Genomic DNA, 22,371 nt, shown 5'->3' on the forward strand with positions numbered 1-22,371 from the left:
AGAATCATAAAAATACTAGAATACTAACTGGGGTTGAAAAAAGCATAGAATCCCTTTCTGTGGAGATAAAATAAGTAGTCTAGTCAGGGCAAAATAAAAAATGTTGTAACTGAGCTGCAATCTCAAATGTATGCCACAGTGGCAAGGATGGATGAAGCAGAGTAGCGAATTAGCAGTGTAAAGGACAAACTTACAGAGAATAATGAAGCAGGAAAAAAGAGGGAAACTAAGGCAAAGGAGCATGATAGAAGAATTAGAGAACAAAGTGACTAATTAAAAAGGAATAACATCTGAGTCATAGGAGTCCCAGAAGATGAAGAGAGAGAAAAAGGGGTAGACGGGTTATGTGAGCAACTCATAGTGGAAAGCTTTCCTAACCTGGGGAAAGACACAGACATCAAAATCCAGGAAGCACAGACTTCCATTAGATTCAACAAAAACGGGCCATCAACAAGGCATATCGTAGTCACATTTACAAAATATACAAAGAATCATGAAAGCAGCAAAAAAAAAAAAAAAAAAAAGTCCTTAACCTATAAGGGAAGACAGATCAGATTCACAGCAGACCTATCCACAGAAACATGGCAGACCAGAAAGAGTGGCAGGATGTATTCAACATGCTGAATTGGAAAAAATATGTGGTCAAGAATTCTTTATTCAGCAAGGCTGTCTTCAAAATAGAAGGAGAGATAAAGAGTTTCCCAGACAAACAAAAACTAAAGGAGTTTGTGACCATTCAACCAGCCCTGCAAGAAATTTCAAAGGTGAGTCTCTGAGAGGAGAAAAGATGAAACAAAACAAAAAAGACCAAAAGCAACAAAGACTAGAAACCACCAGAGAACACCACCAGAAACTTCACCTCTACAGGCAACACAATGGCAATAAATTCGTATCTTTCAGTATTCACTCTAAATGTCAATGGACTAAACGCTCCAATCAAAAGACATAGGGTAATAGATGGATAAGAAAACAAGATCTCTATATGCTGTTTACAAGAGACCCACTTTAGACCTAAAGACACCTTAAGATTGAAAATAAAGGGATGGAGAACCACCTATCATATTAATGGTTGCCAAAGGAAAGCTGGAGTTGCCATACTCCTATCAGACAATCTATATTTTAAAATAAAGACTGTAACAAGAGATGAAGAAGGGCATTATATCATAATTAAGGGGTCTATACACCAAGAGAGTCTAACCATTGTAAAAATTTATGCCCCCAACGTGGAAGTACCCAAATATATAAAACAATTACAAACATAAACTCACTGACAATAATAGTAGGGGACTTCGACTCCCCACTTACAGCAGTGGACAGATCATCTAAGCAGAAAATCAACAATGAAACAGTGTCTTTGAATGACGCATTGAACCAGATGGACTTAAAAGATATATTCAGAACATTTCATCCTGAGGCAGCGGAATACATTCTTCTCAAGTGCATGTGGAACATTCTCCAGAGGAGATTGCATACTGGGATACAAATCAGCCCCCAACAAGTACAAAAGTACAAAATGAGATCATACCGTGCATATTTTCAGACCACAACACCGTGAAACTTGAAATCAACTACAAGAAAAAAAATGGAAAAACAACAAATACTTGAGGATTAAGGAACATTCTATTAAAGAATGAATGAGTTAACCAAGAAGTTAAAGAGAAAATTAACAAGTACATGGAAGCCAATGAAAGTGATAACACCACAGCCCAAAACCTCTGATGTGCAGCAAAGGTGATCAGAAGAGGAAAGTATATAGCAATCCAGGCCTTCCTAAAGAAGGAAGAAAGGTCCCAGATACACAACCTAACCTTACCCCTCCAGAGCTAGAAAAGAGCAGCAAATAAAACCCCAAACTGGCAGAAGAAATAGGAAATAATAAAGATTAGAACAGAAATCAATACTGCTGCCCCCAAAATAAAATAAAATAAAATAAAATATAAAACAGAACAGATCAATGTAACCCGGAGCTGGTTCTTTGAAAGAATTAACAAAATTGATAAACTTCTAGCCAGTTTGATAAAAAGAAAAAGGGAAATAAATAAAATCAGGAATGAAAGAGGAGAGATCACAACCAACACTTCAGAAATACAAACAATAATAAGAGATATTATGACCAATTATATGCCAATAAATTAGGCAACCTGGAAGAAGTGGACAAATTAGTAGAAACATAAATCACCAAAAGTGAAACAAGAAGAAATAGAAAACTTGAATAGAGACATAACCAGTAAAGAAATTGAATTAGTAGTCAAAATTCTCTCAAAAAACAAGAGTCCAGGGCCTGACAGCTTTCCAGGGGGAATTCTACCAAACATTTAAAGAAGTGTTAACACCTCCTTTTTGAAGCTGTTCCAAAACCTAGAAATGGAAGGGAAACTGCCAGAGACATTCTATGAGGCCAGTATTACATTGATTCCAAAACCAGACATAGACCTCACTAAAAACGAGAACTATAGACCAATTTCCCTGATGAACATGGACGCAAAAATTCTCAACAAGACACTAGCCAACCAGATCCAACAATACATTAAAAGAATTATTCACCACGATCAAGTGGGACTTAAACCTGCAATGAAGGGCTGGTTCAATATTCACAAATCAATGTGATTCATCACATCAGTAAAAGAAAAGAGATCCTCTCAGTAGATACAGAGAAAGCACATGACAAAATATAGCATCCCTTCTTGATTAAAAACCCTTAAGAAAGTGGGGATAGAGGATCATACCTCAAGATTATAAAAGTCATATACAAAAGACCCACAGCTAATATCATCCTCGGTGGGGAAAAACTAAGAGCTTTTCCCTTAAGGTCAGGAACACAACAGGGATGTTACACTTGCCACTGTTATTCAACATAGTATTGGAAGTCCTAGCCTCAACAGTCAGAACACACAAAGAAATAAAAGGCATCCAAATGGTCAAGGAGGAAGTCAAACTTTCATCCTTTGCAGACGACATGATACTCTATGTGGAAAACCCAAAAGATTCTACCACAACACTGCTAGAACTGATCCATGAATTCAGCACAATTGCAGGTTGTGAAATCAGTGCACAGAAATCGGTTGTATTTCTATACACCAACAGTGAAGCAGCAGAAAGAGAAATCAAGGAATCGATCCCATTTACAGTTGCACCAAAACCCGTAAAATACCTAGGAATAAACCTAACCAAAGAGGTTAAAAATCTATACGCTAAAAACTGTAGAAAGCTTATGAAAGAAATTGAAGAAGACACACAAAAAATTGGAAGACATTCCAAGGTCATGAATTGGTAAAACAAATACTGTTAAAATGTTGATACTACCCAAAGCAATATACATATTCAGTGCAACCCCTATCAAAATGACACCAGCATTCTTCACATAGCTAGAACAAACAATGCTAAAATTTTTCTGGAACCAGAAAAGACCCCAAATAGCCAAAGCAATCCTGAAAAAGAACACCAAAGCAGGAGGCATCACAATCCAGGACTTCAAGCTGTATTACAAAGCTGTAATCATCAAGACAGTATGGTACTGGCACAAAAACAGACACTTAGATCAATGGAACAGAATACACAACCCAGAAGTGCACCCACAAACATATGGCTAACTTATCTTTGACAAAGCAGGAAGGAATATCCAATGGAAAAAAGACAATCTCTCCAGCAAATGGGGTTGAGAAAACTGGACAGCGACATGCAGAATATTGAACCTGGACCACTTACTTAACACCATACACAAAAATAAACTCAAAATGGGTGAATGACCTAAATGTAAGGAAGCCATCAAAATCCTAGTGGAGAAAGCAGGCAAAAACCTCTTTGACACTGGATGCAGCACCTTCTTACTCAACACATCTCTGGAGGCAAGGGAAACGAAAGCAAAAATGAACTACTGGGACTTCATAAAGATAAAAATTTCTGCACAGCGAAGAAAACAATCAGCAAAACTAAAAGCAACCTACGGAATGGGAGAAGATATTTGCAAATGACTTATCAGATAAAGGGTTAGTATCCAAAATCTATAAAGAACTTATCAAACTCAACACTCCCCAAAACAAATAATCCAGTGAAGCAATGGGCAAAAGGCATGAAGACACTTCTCCAAAGAAGACATCCAGATGGCCAACCAACGTATGTTGCGACCGGCGCAACAAACACCGAGATCAGGGTCCTGAGGGTAGGGGAATGTAAGAAAAAGAGAAGAGAAGCCAGTTTGGGAACAGGAGGGTCCCCTGGGCTGATGGCCCAAGTGACGGCTTTATTGTTGCTGTACACAATCTTTTATAAGACTCTTATGGATCAGGTCATTCTAAGAATAAACAGGTTTCACATGATCACTGCCAGCCAAAACATTTAGTTCTGTGTACCTTGTGAACTTTCTAAACGGGTCACAGCAAGACCTTGTTGATAGATTGCTAGCAAAACACTGTTCCCATGTTTGTTTCTATTTGACCCGGGGTAGAAAAGGGGGGGTAACATTACTGCCAACACCCACAGACCACAGGCTTCAGGAATTAACTTTCTCAGCCTTGACAAGGCTTTCGTATGCCCTTGCAAGTGGGGGAATGGGAGGGGGAACCACCGGGTTGGCTGAGTCAACAGGGAGCCGTTGCTCGACCCGGTCTCGGCCTGGCACCAGGGTCCGGCCTCCCACAGATGTATTAAAAAAATGCTCAACATCACTCATCATCAGGGAAATACAAATTAAAATCACAATGAGATAGCCCCCTCATACCTGTCACGATGGCTAACATTAACAACTTAGGCAATGACAGATGTTGGTGAAGATGTGGAGAAAGAGGAACCCTTTTGCCCTGCTGGCGTGAATGCAAACTCGTGCAACCACTCTGGAGAACAGTATGGAAGTTCCTTAAAACATTGAAAATAGAACTACCCTATGACCCAGCAATTGTACTACTAGGTATTTATCCAAGGAATACAGGTATGTTGTTTCAAAGGGACACATGCACCCCAGTGTTTATAGCAGCACTATTGACAATAGCCAAAATATGGAAAGAGCCCAAATGTCCATCAACAGATGAATGGATAAAGAAGATGTGGTATGTATATACAATGGAGTATTACTCGGCAATCAAAAAGAATTAAATCTTGCCATGTGCAACAATGTGGATGGAACTAGAGGGTATTCTAAGTGCAATTAGTCAGAGAAAGACAAGTATCAAAGGACTTCACTCATGTGGAATGTAAAAAACAAAACAGATGAACGTAAGGGAAGGGAAGCAAAAATAATATAAAAACAAGGAGGGGGACAAAACATAAGAGACTACTAAATATAGAGAACAAACTGAGGGTTGCTGGAGGTGTTGAGGGTGGGGGGGATGGGCTAAATGGGCAAGGGGCATTAAGGAGGACACTTGTTGGGATGAGCACTGGGTGTTATATGTAGGGGATGAATCACTGGATTCTACTCCCAAAATCATTATTGCATTATATGCTAACTAACTTGGATGCAAATTAAAAAAAAAAAAGATGTATACTATAAATCCCAATGCAACAAATACAAATATCACAGAGGTATGCATGATGAGTCTATATAGGACATAAGATGGAAACATATGCTTTACTTAATTAGTCCAAAAGAAAGACAAGGAAATAAGGAAGTCAGAAGTTACCAGTATCAGGAATAAGATAGGGACATCACTACGTTTCTACAGACATTCAAAGGATAATAGAATATCTTAAACAACTTTATGCTGATAAATTCAACAACTGAGATGAATTTTATGAATTTCTTGAAAGATACACACTACCAAAGCTCACTCAAGGAGAGACAGATAGCCTCTACTCCCTATTAAAGAAGTTGAATTTTATTAAAGTTCCCATAACTCTTAGAGTTTACTGCTGAAATGTAATACTTAAATAATACCAACTCTGTGTAAACACTTTCAGAAAATAGAAGAGGCAGGAATATTTCACTACACTTTCTGAGACCAGCATGGCCTGATTGCAAAAGCTAACAGAGGTATTGCAATGGAAGAAATCTGTAGATTAACTTCCTTCCTGAACATAGACTCAAAACTTAACAAGATATTAGCAAATTGAACATTTGTTTCTAATTGTTCTTGGCAAAAATACAAAATTCAACAAAATGTAAAAATGGATTCTAAGTGGGATTTACTCTAAGAACACAAGTTAGGTTGAATTAAAAAAAACAATGTTAATTATCATTTTAGTAGACTAATAAGAAATTACATGTTTATCTCAATAGACACAGAAAAGGCATTAGACAAAAGTCAGCGACCAGTCATGATTAAAATTTTCAGCAAATCAGGATTAATGGACCTTCTCAACCAGATAAAGGGCATCCATGAAAAAGCTGTGCTAACATAATAGTAAAGGACTGAATGCTTTCCTCTTAAGACCAGGAATAAGGCATCAAGGTCCTTTCTCACTGCTTCTTTTCAGCATTGGGCTGAAGGGTCTAGCTAGCATGACAAATTAAAAAAAAAAAAAAAGATAAGGCTGGAAAAGAAGAAGGAAATCTGTATTTATTTGCAGAACTTATGGTTATCTATTTTCAACGTCTTACAGAATGTACAAAAAAGTTCCAGAGCTAGTAAGAACATTTAAATTTAGCAGTTGTGGGATACAAAGTATGTCAAAATGATACATATTCTGGAAACAAACTTTTGAAAATTGAAATTAAAAGTACTACTTGCAATTTCAGGATGAAATTGACCAAAAATGTGTAACACTTTTGTACACATTGAAAACCACAAAGCTTTGAAGAGTGACAGTAAACAAGAGTCAAATAAATGGAAAGATGCGCTGAAAGGTGTACTGTGTTCGTGTATCCGGAGACCCAGTATTGTTAAGATGTTAATTCTTCCCAAATTAATTGAGAAGTTCAAAACAACCCCAATCAGAACCACTACATAATCTTTTGTAGTGACTAACATTTGCTTCTAATTTTTTTTTTGCAAAAATACAAAAGACCTAGTGTATGCTAAATAGTATTGGAAAAGAATGAAATGAAAGATCTTACTCAGCATGATTTCAGGAACTGTTAGGAAGATACAATCGAAGCACTATGGTATTGGTATAAAAATAGATATATAGCTCAATGGAATGTAATAAAGTCCAGGAAAAGACCCACAGATGTATGATCAATTGATTCACCAAATATACTATGTCAATTAAAAGGGAGAAAGGAAAATCTCTTTAATAGTATAGAGCAATTGAAGAGCCAAAGCCAAAAAAAATTAATTAAAAACCTACACCTGTATCTCCAAACATATAAAAATTACCCCCAAATTGATTATACTGTTTTGAATATAAAATGTAAGCCACAGACAGGAGAAAGATTAACTAGACATACTCAACAAAGGAACATATATGTAGAAATTTTTTGAAGTATAACTAATAATGAGAAGACAAGCATTCCAAATTTTTAAAAAATACTTGATTAGACACTTTAATAAGAAGGTATACATATACCACATTTTATTTATCCATTTATGTATGGGAGGACACTTGGGTTGCTTCCCTATGTTGGCTTTTGTAAATAATGCTGCAGTAAACATAGGGGTGTCTGCATGTCTGCATGTATCTTTTCAAATTCTTGTGTTCCTTTTTGTTGGGTAAATACCCAATAGTGGGATTACTGGATCATATGTTAATTCTGTTTTTCATTGTTTGAGTAATCTCCATACTGTTTTCCACAGTGGCTGCACCAATTTACATTTCCACCAACAGTGCACAAGGATTCCTTTTTCTCTACAACCATGGTGACACTTGATTTTTATTTCTTGTTGTTTCTTGTGTTTTTGATTGTTGCCATTCTGACAGATGTGAGGTGGAATCTCATTGTGGTTTTGATTTGCATTTTCCTGATGATGAGTGATGTTGAGCATCTTTCTAAGTATCTTTTGGCCATCTGTATGTCTTCTTTGGAAAAATGTCTATCCAGGTTCTCTGCCCATTTTTAAATTAGATTATTTGGTTTGTGTGTGTGTGTGTGTGTGTGTGTGTGTGTGTAGAGTTGTACAAGTTCTTTATATATTTTAGATATTTACCCCTTATCAGATAGATTATTTACAAATAGCTTCTCCCATTCAGTGTGTTGTCTTTTCCTTTTGTTGATTATTTCCTTTCTGTGCAAAAGCTTTTTATTTTGGTGTAGTCCAAATACTTTAATTTTGCTTCTGTTTCCCTTGCCTGAGGAGCATCATATCTAGAAAAGTGTTTTATATGATGTTAAAGAAATCCCTATTTGTTTTCTTCTAGGATTGTTATGGTTTCAGGTACATTTACGTATTTAATCATTATTCAGTTTATTTATGTGTATGGTGTAAGGATGTGGATGGTTCATCCACACACATCCAGATCAGTAGATACAGAAGATATGGTGTGTGCATGTGTGTGTATGTATACGATGGCATATTGTTCAGTAGTAAAAAAGGATGAAATTCTGCCTTTTGCAGCAACACGGATGAATCCCTAGGGTACAGTGCTAAGTGAAATAAGAGAAAGAAATACTGTATGATTTCACTCATGTGTGCAATTCAAGAAGCAAAATCAGCAATGGAAAAGTGAGACAATCAGAAAGTCTCTAAATACAGAGAACAAAATGGTGGTTGCCAGCAGAGGTGATGGGAGTATGAGTGAAATGGATAAAGGGAATTAAGAGTACACCTAATCTAGATGAGAACTGAGTAATGTATAGAATTGTTGAATCATATCGTACACGTGAAACTAAGATAAAACTGTGTGAACTACACTTAATTAAAAAATAAAAAAGTACACAGTTGACAAGGAAACGTGAAAAATTCTTAGTATCATTAATCATTAGGAAAATGAATATGAAAGTTACAATAAGAATATAAATATACTGAAGTCAGTTGCATTTCTATACAGTAGCAGTGAATGCTAGATTTTAGTATTTAGAGTATCCAAAAGGAAATTAGGAAAGCCATTCCACTTATGATAGTATTGAAGAGTAGATACAGGGAAATAAGAAAAAAGAGCAAGACTTGTACAATAAAAACTGCAAAATATCATTGAAAGCAATTACAGAAGGCTAAAATCAATTAAAAATCATCCTCTGTTAATAGGGAAATGGAGAAGTGACTACATAGATAGATTATTTTTAGAGTGTAATGAAAGTGTTCTAGAATTAGAAAGTAGGTAAGTTGATTGATTTGTGGATATTGAACCATTCTTGCATTCTGGTAGTAATTCCACTTGGATCTTGGTGAGTGATTATTTTAATGTATTGCTGAATTTGGTTTGCTAATATTTTATTGATAATTTTTGCATCTGTATTCATCATTGATACTGGCCTTTTTCTTTTGTAATGTCTTTGTGTGTTTTACGCTGGCCTCATAGAATGAATTTGGCTTGTGTTAGTATTGATTATTTTGTTTATGTTTGTTTATAGTTGCTTTATGTATTTGGGTTCTTTCATTTTGGGTGCATAAATATTTGCAATTCTTGTGTCTTCTTGTTGGATAGTGTCATTTTTTTTTTAAGTTTATTTATTTATTTTGAGAGAGAGAGAAAGAGAACGCGATCAAGCACGAGTGGGGTAGGGGCAGACAAAGAGGGAGAGAGAGAATCCCAAGCAGGTTCCACACTGTCGTTGCAGTGCCTGACATAGGGCTCGAACCCACAAACCACAGGGTCATGACCTGAGCCGAAATCAAGTCAGACACTTAACCAACTGAGCCACCCAGTGGCCCCTACAGTCTTTGTTTTAAAGTGTATTTTGTCCAATTTAACTGTTGCTACCCCAGCTTTCTTTTCTCTTCCATTTGTATGAGAAATGTTTTTCCATCCCCACACTTCTAATCTGCATGTGTTTTGGGGTCTAAAAGGAATCTCCTCTGGCTACATATAGATGGGTCTTGGTTTTTTCATCCCTTCTGTCACCCTTTGTCTTTTTATTAGAGTGTGATTCCATTCACAATAAAGTAATTATTGATAGGTATGTTCTTTTTTATTATTTATTTATTTTTAATACATCCAAGTTAGTTAGCATATAGTGATTTCAGGAGTAGATTCCTTAATGCTCCTTACCCATTTAGCCCATTCCCCCCCCCACTACACCTCCAACAACCCTCTATTTGTTCTCTTGAGTCTCTTCTGTTTTGTCCCCCTCACTGTTTTTATATTATTTTTGCTTTCCTTCCCTTGTGTTCATCTGTTTTGTGTCTTAAAGTGCTCATATGAGTGAAATCGTATGATATTTGTCTTTCTCTAACTAATTTTGCTTAGCATAACACTCTCTGGTTCCATCCACATAGTTGCAAATGGCAAGATTTCATTCTTTTTGATTGCCGAGTAATACTCTACCACATCTTCTTTATCCATTCATCCATCGATGGACATTTGGGCTCTTTCCGTACTTTGGCTATTGTCGATAGGGCTGCTATAAACATGGGGGTGCCTGTGTCCCTTCGAAACAGCATACCTGTATCTCTTGGATAAATACCTAGTAGTGCAATTGCTGGGTCGTAGGTAGTTCTGTTTTTCATTATTTTTAATTTTCTATTTTAAAACCCCATACTGTTTTCCAGAGTGGTTGCACCAGTTTGCATTCCCACCAGCAGTGCCAGAGAGATCCTATCTCTCCGCATCCTCGCCAACATCTGTTGTTGCCTGAGTTGTTAATGTGAGCCATTCCGACAGGTGGAAGGTTGTATCTCAGTGTGATTTTCATTTGTCTTTCCCTGATGATGAGTGACGTTGGGCATTTTTTCATGTTGGTTGGCCATCTGGATGTCGTCTTTGGAGAAGTGTCAATTCATGTATGACATTACTTTAAGTTCTCTATCAAGCATATTATCTCCCTTTCCTTTAGGTGTCTTTCTATGATTTCGTCCTGTTCTTTCATTTGGGATGGATTCCTCTATGTCCTCATTTTGTCTAACTCTCTGTGTCTGTTTCTGAGTATTAGGAAAGTTGGCTATGTCTCCCGCTCTTGAAACTAGTGTCCTTATGAGGAAGAGGCCCTGGCATGTCCTTCCAAGGTGTCTCCCACGTGTGTTTTGTGTGTCCTTTTGTGGCCGAGATCCCTTTGCCTTCAGGCCAGTCGTCTGCAGAGGCTGTCTTTGCCTGTTGTGGGCCGGGTGTGGTCCCTGTGTTGCTAGTGAGCCAGTCTGGGGCACCTTTGGCTAGAGTTTGGTCGGACCGGTTGTTTCCCAGAGCTGCAGCAGTGCCGAAGTACAGGGCACCGGGCCAGCCCTGTCCCCCCAGGTTTCATCGGAGGTGGGCCTGTAGTCAGCCCAGGTGTCTGCCCCCAGCCCACTGCCAGGGCTGCAGTCGAAGCTGAAGGTGTGTTCGGTTATCTTCTCTTCTCCCCAGGGCAGCAGTCACTTGGAAGTGTCGCTGGCCCTTGTCAGCGCTGCCGTTGCGGTGTCCTGCTTGTGACGGTGCGGCAGACGGACTCAGGCTGAGGGCCGGTTGGCTGGAGCACGGCCGCCAGAGAGCTCAGCACGGGAGGTACGCCGTTAGCCAGCTAGGTGGGGGTGTTCTCATCCCCACTGGTGGGAGCGTCTGTGTGCATGCGGAGGAGAGAAGGGGTGCCCACCAGATCTTTCATTCTTGGAAAAGTCTCCTGAACACTCCTGCCCGTCCTGCACATGTTCGCAGATTAGCACTGTCCACACTCCTTATGGAAGTGCCGAATTGAACAATCAAGACTTCCACATCAGTGGAGTGTAGTAACCTGACTGACACACAGGGTAGCTAACTACCCTGACATTAATATTGCTAACTCTCTCTGTTACGTGTTGCTACATAGCAAATTGCCATAAAACTGAGTGGTATAAATGACCAGAGTGTATAGCGTCTCAGTCTCTGCAGCTCAGGAGTCTTCGTGTGACTTAGCGAGTACTCGGGTCTCCTGCACCTCCACAACCAGGTGCTGTCTAGGGCTGTGGTCCTCACAGCTGCCAAGGGCATCAGCAGCCTGGCTGTTGGTGGGCCTCTGGGCCCTACTGATGGGGGACTGATCATATGTCCATAGATGTCTCCATAAGCAGGCTCACAGCTTAGCAACTTTTTCACCTAGAGTGAGCACGGGAGAGAGAGAGAGAGAGCACAGAAGCTACAGTATGTTGTAATGTAATCTCAAAAGTGGCATCCCATCCCTTTCGCTGTATTCTTCCATCAGAATCCAGTCACTGGAACCAGTTCATCCTCCCGCTGAGGGGGTTTCACCAAGGCATGAGTGCCAGCTGGCGGGGATCTTTGGGGGTGTCTGCGGTAACATACCATTTATGTAATAAGCCAGGAAAAGAAGCTATCTTTCTACAGTAAGAAATCAGAATACTGAAGAGTGTGAAAGCCTGGTGTATCAATTACTTATTGCTACCTAGTAAATGACCCCAAAACTTAATGGCTGAAAACAAGAAGAATTGACGTATTTAGCTCATGAATGTAGAGTTTTGGCAGGATCTGGTGGGGCAGGCTTATCTCTGGTCCGTGTGACACCAGCTGCATCTGCTCAGCCTGGACCCAGAGGATCTTCTTGCAAGATGTCCATTCACAGGCTGGCATGTCGTTGCTGATGAGTGGCTGGGAACTCCGCAGGACGATGGCTGGAGACACTGGTTACTCCTCATGGGGGCATGTCTCCGTGGGCCTCTCCGTTCGGGCCGCTTCACTCCCTTACAGCATCGTATCTTGGTTCTGAGATGGTATGCCCCACGACACAGACAATGAAAGGTGCTCATCGTGAGGCCTGGACCTGGAAGCCACGACACAGCATCACTTGTGCCTCGTCCTTCCTGCCACCTTGCCGCTGAGCTCGTCCTCACATTGGGGGACACTGACCTCACTGTCGACGGGAAGGTACCGAAATCTGCATCAGTTGTCTTGCCATATGATAAATTCCACCAAAATCTACTGGGTTAAACATTATTTTAAAAATTCATTTATTTTCAGCTTAGAAACCTGAAATTTGGGTGGGGCTTGGTGAAGAAAGCTTGTCTGTTCCACACAGCTCCGTCACAGGTCTGGCAAGTCTGTGCCGGCTGGAAGCAGGAAACCTCAGCCTGTCGCCACATGGGCCTCTCCAAAACTTGGGCTTCACCAATGGTGGATGGCTTCCAAGCTGAAAAGTCTGAAAAGACAGAAAATACAAGCAATCGATTTCTTGAGGCCTGGTCCCGAAACTGTACATGAAACTGCTGCTGTGGTCACAGGACCCCCGTTTGAGGAGAGGAGCGCCCAGGTCAGGCCTCAATGGGAGACGTGTCGAAGGATTTGGAGTCATGTTAAACTCCCCACACCTTCAAAGCACAGTTCTGGCACTTCTCTGGCACATTCCTGAGAAGGCTCACTTTACACATGGAAGGTAACGGAATCACATGTTTCCGAAGGTCGTCCTGCGCCCTGAATTCCCATCGTCATGTTTGTGTTCCATGCATTGTTGATACATTCTACAGTGTTTTTTTCTCAACTACACAATCAGTGTTCTGGGGTGTGACATCGATGTTCTCTCCTTATTGCTCAAGTTCAGAAGTTTGAGTGATGTTTTTATCGTGTTTGCAAAGTCCAGCAAACCCTCACAGAAGAGGTGTGATAGGACGAACATGAACTAACGAATATTGTGCAGGAAAGAAGTGTACACAGTGGAGAATGAGGTCAGATGTTAAACGGAAAACTGATGTAGAATGGTTTTATTTACTTATTTAACTTTAATTTAGAGCACTTTTTAAATGTCTTCTCTTCTGAGTGTGGTTTTGGGATGGAAGTACTATTATATTTTGTTCTGTTTATAGTTTAAGGAATGTCTGTAGGAGCTAAGACTTGTTAAACATTCTTGACCACTGATAAAATGAACTTGTCGGATTTGATGTGACTTCTTTCTGGACTAAGTATTGTCGTGGGACAGCTGGCTTGCTGCTCTGTATCTGCCTATTGATGCTTTTATTCTTTCAAGAATTTTTACTTTAAAGAATCTCTTGAGAGAAACAAATGAATCCATTCTGTGTCATTCATTTTTACTGTGATAAGAGAAAAAAAGACATTGCAAGAAAATAAATTCATGACACACATAATGTGGATTATGCCAAAACATTTTCCCCATCACACCGCTGTTGAAAGATCTTTTATATGTAACACTGGAGCCTTTTTCTGTTGCAGTGTCCTGTGGCATGGCAGAGCAGGTGGGAAGGCCCAGAAGACCCCTTACAGTACCTGAGAGGCCTCGTGGCTCGTGCCCTTGCGATACAGGTAAGGGTCCGTTGTCTGACGCAGTGTTACAGACATGGGTATGGAGATCACATGTGTGCGGCAGCTGGTGAGAGTGATTTTGTACGCGAAGCACCGCACATTCATTTCTCATTCCGTCGTCAGGGTTTATGTAGCATTCTTTAAAAATAACGAGTAATGAGGGAACCATGAGTTCTTATCAACAGGGATCTCTAATTTGGGGGGAAGGAGATAGATTAAAAAAAAAACAAATAAATAGATTACTATTAGAATTCATGAAAAAAAAAAAATCTTGGCCCAAACCCTGAGATTTAAGATGAATATACAGCTAAACCTTAAACTGTTGTCATGATCCTAGAATGAACGTAGGGTACGTAACTGAAATACTACCCAGTAAAATAGAGCTATTACTATAGCGATAGCATCACGGGATTTTAGGAGTTAAATTTTGTACAGGGACGGTAGTGTGTCAACACTTTCAGCTCATAACTTCTGCCTGCGCTCAGCTGGCTTGCACATCTGGAGTAGTAAGTGGCAGTCTGTGGTCTGTGATGATCTGCAGTTTTAGGGAAGCAGTCCTATCTACTGTGCTATTTATGCACAAGATAAGCCTTGGTTCTAGAAATGTGACAATACAGCAGCCTAATTGGCTTTCAGGACAACAAAGTCTTCCCTGAATTTTTGTCTGCATCTCGCTCTTACCACATGCATACCAATCTCAGCAGCTCGCTGGACTGGCATAATGAGCAGATATTGACAGCAGCAAACAGGCAGAGGATGTTTAAACGGCAAGCGTGGTCATGGCAAACTGTCCCCCTGCAAGTACCCAGTGAGTGCTGGTAAGGTCAGCAACCTGGGCACCCGTACCAGTCAGGACTTCTCTGGGCGTCTCAAGTCTTGGGTCATATCTGCCAGAACCCAGGTTATTAGTTGCATAGCAAGACAACTCCAGAGTGTGATCCGCGTCCTGTAGCTCTGTGACCTGCCATGGAATGGCGGTGCACTGACCCGACGTGTTGGGGTCTTGGTGGTTTCTTCCCTCCCACCTGGTCATTGTCACAACCCCTCCCGACTTTGCGCGCATGCTCCAGTTGGCCATCTTCCCGGGAGGGCCCCCGTGGAAGGGGGCGGGACGCCACAATGCAAATGATGGAGCCACCTGCGGGTGGGTTTCCTTGAGTGCCCTGCTCACAGTGCCGTCTGTCCTTGTGGCCCAGTCTTCTGGGTCAGCCGGGGCTGTGCGGCCGGAGGGGGCGTGGCCGGCAGGTGCCCGGGGGGTGGGGGGGGTGCTGCTGCAGTTGGAGGCTGTCCCATCTGACAACACCCCAGGGGGCTGGGAGCAAAACTCCAGACGTTGGCTCCTGACCCCATGACAGCTGTCCCTGTATTTGTCAGTGGTGGTGGCCCGATGACAGGATCCTGGCTGTGCCTCTTGCCTGGGTCACTGTGCTCTGCTGTGCCCAGTTCTTCACAGCTGCAGACTCCAGGGCAGGCGAGGGAAGTGGGCATCCGCGCTGGTGTGAGTGCACCTGCCCCCCCTTGAAGGACGCTGGGTTGTGCACACCCACCAGATTGGGGTTGCACATGACACCTGCCCACCAGATTGGGGTTGCACACGACACCCGCCCGCCAGATTGGGGCTGCACATGACAAGCGCCCGCCTGAGTGGGATTGCGCACGACACACACCCCCCGATGTGGTTTCGCACGTGAGCCTGTCATATTGGGGTGGCACATGACGCACTCCCACTTAATTGTTGCACACGCCACACGCCCATCTAATTGTAGTTGGACACTGGGGGCGTGGACTGTGCAGTGGTACTACCACTAACACTACTCCTGTGTGCACAGTGCACACAGTTCAGGAAAGCGTTCTCAGTAATACAGTGTCTAGGAAGAACCTGGACCTAACATCCACTCCTTAAGTAAATCTGCAAACTCCTTTTGTACTCCTGTCCTGGAAACGCTACTTGAATGACGTGTGAAGCTTTTTTTTTTTTTTTAACCTTCCTGGATTTTTAAAACCTCAGTAGAAAATTTTCCTAAATAAGTATTCTTTTAATGTCCATTCTGTGAAATCTTACTAAGTGAGAAAATATTTGGTGGGTCTCATTTCTTCTTTTTCTTTTTTGTTTTTGTGTTTCAATTGAAGATGACTTCTGTTAGATATTCTGGTAAACAATAGGAGACGTTTTCCTCCTCGGGAAACTTTAAGGCAGCACAGGTGAGGGCCATTGTTCTGTCTCCTCTCAGATGGGACGTAGCCCCAGCTAGGACCTCCTCTGGAAGGACTCATGCTTAAAGACAACTTGCTCACCTAGAATTCACTTTTTTTCTTCAGTGTTTTATTTAATGTTGCAGGTGCAAATATGTCAAACAATTTTACAAAGATTTGGATTTCACCATAGCCAAACAGGTATACCATACTTTGTTATTACATTTTTATTAATATTTTTTTCCTAAAATGCTTCCAACATTATTCCTATGCTTATCTAGCTGTTGCATTCTCTCTTAAGATTTCTATTATCATTCTGTTTCTCCCCTTACTGAAATACAGAGTTCTTAATCTCTTCCCATAACATGAACAGTTTCACAGTCATTATTTTTAAAATTTTATTCTTGCAACAAGTACATATTTATACTTGAGACCAAGAATTTCAACCTATAGAGCAGATAAGAGGTTATTTTCACTCCAAGTGTCATATAAAATGCCTGATCCATATACAATGGTAAATAAAGTAAAGTAGATCTAAGTGTCATGGCTGGTTGGCATTAATAACATCACACTTACTAGATTAGTAACATCTGTGCTTTACAAACACGAGTGTTCATTTCTGGGATGTCAGGAATTGCTTACAGTCGGCATCTACTTACTCGGATTACCAGAGAGTGAAGGCAAGTAATAGATCTTAGCCAAATATTAAAGTGGAACTGATCCGTATTTCCAATTAATATTAGGATGCTCTGAAGAAGATTGGTGTCAGTTAAGGGAGCTGGAAGGTGAGTGGGTCGGAGAGGGTGGAGCCAGTGTGCTCAGGTGAGGCCTCTCTTAGGAGGGGACATGTGAACAGAGGCTTGAGCTGAGTGAGAAGGCAAACCGTGGGCGTGCCAGAGAGAAAAGTCTAGGCGGACGAGCCAGCACGTGCAGAATCTGGGACAGGAATGGGCTTTGCTTACCTAAGGAATAAAAGGCCCAGTCCACATGGCTGGAGCGTGTCAATGAGGTGTTGAGACTAGGCCTGAGGGGCACCTGCACGGAGGGCTGCTGGGTTCCGCCAGCAGGTGCACACGGTCTTCGACATATCTTCTTTAAGTTTCGTTATTTGTAGTGCATGCATCAGACGTGCTTGATTTAGTTGTTCATGGAGTCCCCCAGACGCCACTTAGTTATCAAAAGAGAGCTGTTTTATCCAGTTTTTCCCTAAAGTAATCCATTTGAAGAATACAATTGCCTTAATTTCAACCACATAATCAGTGAGTCGAGCACTATTGATAAACCAAGTCACACTGAATTTTATGTTTATCAAATATTCCTCACATACATAAATTATGATTAGAAATTATAGTCATTATCACATATGACTAGAATATTTGTAATTAAAAATAATCTTAACAGGCATGATTATGGTAAAAAAATAAATTTTCTGATTTTTGAACTTTCATTTAAAAACAGTATTTTTAAGTTTCATCTAAAAACAAATTGAAGCCATAATTTTACTCACTGAATTCTATTTTTGTCTTGAACTCTAAGATTTTCTTATATAAGACATGGCAATTTATAAGCTCAGTTTTTTCCTGAATAAGAAAATAAGCTATCAAGTATCGTTTTTATAAACATACACATATTCAAAGCCACCAACTAAAAGACAAAAATTATCAGATTGGAGAAAATAAAATTGAAATATGACTGCTATAAGGCATCAAGGCATTTCCCTTTAAATATAAAGACACAAATAGATTAAAAGTAAAATGATAGAAAAACTATGCCATGATCACATTAGTCAAAAAACCCCAAAACAGCAACAAAAACATTTAGCTGTCTTAATATCAGGCAAAACAGGTTTCACAGAAAAGAATATAACAGGAGATAATGAAGATTATTTTATAATGATAAGGTGATCAAATTATGAAAATAACAATGCTAAACATTCCATTTCTAATAGTTTCAAAATACACGCAGCAAGAACTGATAGAAATGCAAGGAGAAATAGGTAAATCCATCATTAAAGTTGGAGATGGCAGAACATTGCTCTCAGTAATTGAATAAGAGGCAGAAAATCAGTAAAGTTGTCTAAGAGTTGAACAGCATTTAATTAACTTAATAAAAATGGAACATTACATCCAACATCAACAGAATATACAGTCTTTTCTAATGCAGAACATTTACCAAGGTAGATCATAGATCAAGTGTCCAGTAATCTAAATGGATTTAAGCCACACAGATATGCTTTCTGCTCACATGGTGATTTGACAAATTTATACATTATGCACAGTGTGGCTGCCATCTGTCCCACGTTCTTGTTACAGTATCCTGAACCGTATTCTCTAGGCTTTGCCTTTACTCCTGTGACTTACTCATTCCATAAGTGGAATCCTGTACCTCCCTCTCCCCCTCTCCCAACTTGCCCATCCCTAACATCCCTGGAAGCTGTCAGTTCTACGTATTTGTAGGTCTGATTCTGCTTTTGTTGGTTTATTCATGTGTTTGTTTTCTTTATTATTAACTTATGAGCAGAATCATATGGTATTTGTGTTTTTCGGTCTGACTTATTTCACTTAGCATGATAACTTCTAGGTCCATCCATGTTGTTGCAAATGGCAAAATCTCATCCTTTTTATGGCTGAGTAATATTCCCCTCTCTGTGTGTGTGTGTGCGTGTTCATGCGTGCACACGCATACATCTTCTTTATCCATTTACCTATTGAGGGACACTTAGGTTACAACCGTGTCTTGGCTATTGTAGATGATGCTGCAATAAACATAGGGGTCATTGTATCCCTATGAATTAGTGTTTTCATTTTCTTTTGGTAAATACCTAACAGTGTGTCTCTATTTTTAATTTTTTGAGGAAATTCCACAGTGTTGTCCAGAGAGGCTGCACCAGTTTACATTTCCAGCAACAGGGCATGAAGAGTTCATTTTTTTCCACATCCTCACCAACACTTGTTATTTCTTTTCATTTTGATTTTAGCCATTCAGACAGGTGTGAGGTGGTATCTCAATGTGGTTTTGATTTGTATTTCCCTGATGATGACTGATGTTGAGCATTTTTTCATGTGTCTGTTGGCCATCTGCATGTCATCTTTGAAGAAATGTCTGTTGAGATCCTCTGAGCATTTTTTAATTGGATTGTTTATTTATTTCTTTATGTATGCTGGATATCAACCTCTTATCAGATATATCATTTGCAAATAATTGTTTCCCATTCAGTAGGTTGCCTTTTTCTTTTGTTGATGGTTTCCTTTTCTCTGCAGAAACTTTTTAGTTTGATGTAGTTTCAGTAGTTTGTTTTTGCTTTTGTTTTCCTTGCCTTATGAGACATACCTAGAAAAAAGTTGCTATGGCAATGTCAGAGAAATGATTGTCTATGCTCTCTATAGGATATTTGATGGTTTTCTGTGTCACATATAGGGCTTTAATCCATTTTGAGTTTATTTTTGTGTTTGGTATAAGAAAGTGGTCCAGTTTCATTCTTTTACATGTAGCTGTCCGGTTTCCCAGTGCCTTGTATTGAATAGGTGTCTTTCCCCATTGTGCATTCTTGTGATTGCCTAAAATATTTATTTACCTTAAACACTTTTTCCAAGAAAATGGTACCTTAAAACAAAATAAAGTGACATCAGTTTATTAATGCATTTCTTTTTATACTAATTGCTTTTATTTATAAAAAAATATATTTGTTAATAGGCTATTGGCCAGGCCTAGCTAAAATGATATATTTTCATATACTTTTTTCAGTATTTTTTACATATTTAAATGTTTTCACATAATTAGGTTCATACTATGTATCTGTTTTTACATTCTGATGAATACATTAGGTCATGAATATTTGTAGTGTCATTAAATATTTTTCAAATACCAGTTTTTATTGCTATGTAATTTTTATTGTATTGATTTACCACATTTGAATTTCTAATTTTTTGTATTGTAATTTTTATTGTATTGATTTACCACATTTGAATTTCTAATTTTTATTACATTTATTACCCTTACAATTTCTTTTTTTTTTTTTTTTTTTAATTTTTTTTTTCAACGTTTATTTATTTTTGGGACAGAGAGAGACAGAGCATGAACGGGGGAGGGGCAGAGAGAGAGGGAGACACAGAATCGGAAACAGGCTCCAGGCTCCGAGCCATCAGCCCAGAGCCTGACGCGGGGCTCGAACTCACAGACCGCGAGATCGTGACCTGGCTGAAGTCGGACGCTTAACCGACTGCGCCACCCAGGCGCCCCTACAATTTCTTAATATTACAAATAATTTTAAATTAGCAAGCTATGTACAATAGTCTCTTCTTTGGTTTTTTTTAAGTTTATTTATTTACTTTGAGAAAGAGAGAGAGAAAGTGGGTGAGTGACAGACAGAGGGCAAGAGAGAATCCCACACTGGCTCCACGCTGCCAGCACAGAGCCGGACACACGGTTTGAACCCACTGACCATGTGATCATGACCTGAGATGAAATCAAGAGTCAGATGCTTAACTGACTAGCCACCCAGGTGCCCCTCTTCACTGTTTCTTTAATTAGCATTCTGAGAAAAGGAATCACCAAGTAAACCACCTTGCATATTTTTGAAGGTCTGGCACATTTCATCGTTTCTTTGTAGAAATACTGTATCAGTATACACTCCTACTAAAATTCTGTCCACATTTCATACTGCCAAACTTTGAGCATTATCATTTCTTATTGTGCTATTCTTTTGGACTAAAATATTATCTTAGTTTTAGAATTTATGTAAGATTAAAGATAATCTTACCTTTCATGTTTCAATAAGTGTAAACAGTCTATGATTGTTATTAATTTATTTTCATATATGTGAAAACATATTTCCAAATTTACTTTCAGTGCTTTTTACTTTATGTTATTTTTATATATTCAAAATAGTATGTACTGTAACTTAAGTTTTTTCTTATTTATATTTTTTAATTTTTTAAATGTTTTTATTTATTTTTGAGAGAGAAAGAGACAGAATATGACTGGGGGAGGGGCAGAGAGAGAGAGAGAGTGAGGGAGACACAGAATCTGAAGCAGGGTCCAGGCTCTGAGCTGTCAGCACAGAGCCTGATGCAGGACTCAAATTCACCAACTGTGAGATCATGACCTGAGCTGAAGTCAGACCCTTAACCAACTGAGCCACCAGTCACCTCTCTTTAAAAAAAAAAAAAAAAAAAGCCCCCCATAATAGATACATCATCTTTACTTCCTCATCTTAAGTTGGTTTTCTTTTTTTTCCCATTAATCTGTGGAATAATATTCTACTCTGAATGCTAAGGGGTGTAATTTTAGGTTGGAAAGTGAATTAAAGACTTAACTTTTCTCAAGCACTAAACCATTTCTCGCCAGCAATATCAATTGAATATTTTTTCCATTCCCCAATGATCTCTGATGCTACCTTTATAAAATACTAAATTCTTACATTTTAATCACATTTTGATCAGAGATGGAAGTTCAATTTTTTTTGTATGGATACATGATATATTTCATAAGTGTGTATGAACACTTGAAGTGGTATTTTTGTTTTTTTGGTTTATGTAACTGATGGTTTTTGGGTTTTTTTTTCCCTTTGAAGTCATCTCAAAAAGTTTATTATGGGGATTTAATTTGTTATAAAAATCATATAGATTTAATTCTATATGTAACTGATTTCATTACTGATAACCAATAGCTTTAGCCTCTGATTTATACATCCTTAAAAATCTTAGTTTTGACTAAATATTTAAAACAATTAAAGAATATTTTTGAGTAATGTTTAAAAGAACAGATACAATTGTGGTGTATTTATTTTCTGAACTCTAGCCTGTATATATATAGGCTTAGTTGTGATACTTAGTTGTATTAACAAATGAAATGTAAGTTAACTAGATACAAAAATTTTTTTTTTAATTTTTTTTTTTAATGTTTATTTATTTTTGAGACAGAGAGAGACAGAGCATGGACGGGGGAGGGTCAGAGAGAGGGAGACACAGAATCTGAAACAGGCTCCAGGCTCTG

At 39.2% G+C, this 22,371-nt stretch overlaps 1 protein-coding gene across 10 annotated transcripts in view; it reads left to right on the plus strand.

The window, feature by feature from the left end:
- DYNC2H1 (dynein cytoplasmic 2 heavy chain 1) overlaps positions 1 to 22,371 on the plus strand; it is a 355,486-nt gene that overhangs the window by 268,866 nt on the left and 64,249 nt on the right. For all 10 annotated transcript variants that reach the window (XM_047878737.1, XM_047878734.1, XM_047878738.1 and 7 more), the window contains one exon: positions 14,095 to 14,184. In XM_047878737.1, the coding sequence (XP_047734693.1) occupies positions 14,095 to 14,184 (90 nt within the window). The remainder of the gene's footprint in view (positions 1 to 14,094; positions 14,185 to 22,371) is intronic.

This window comes from Prionailurus viverrinus, chromosome D1, assembly GCF_022837055.1.
Source record: "Prionailurus viverrinus isolate Anna chromosome D1, UM_Priviv_1.0, whole genome shotgun sequence".
NCBI lineage: Eukaryota > Metazoa > Chordata > Mammalia > Carnivora > Felidae > Prionailurus > Prionailurus viverrinus.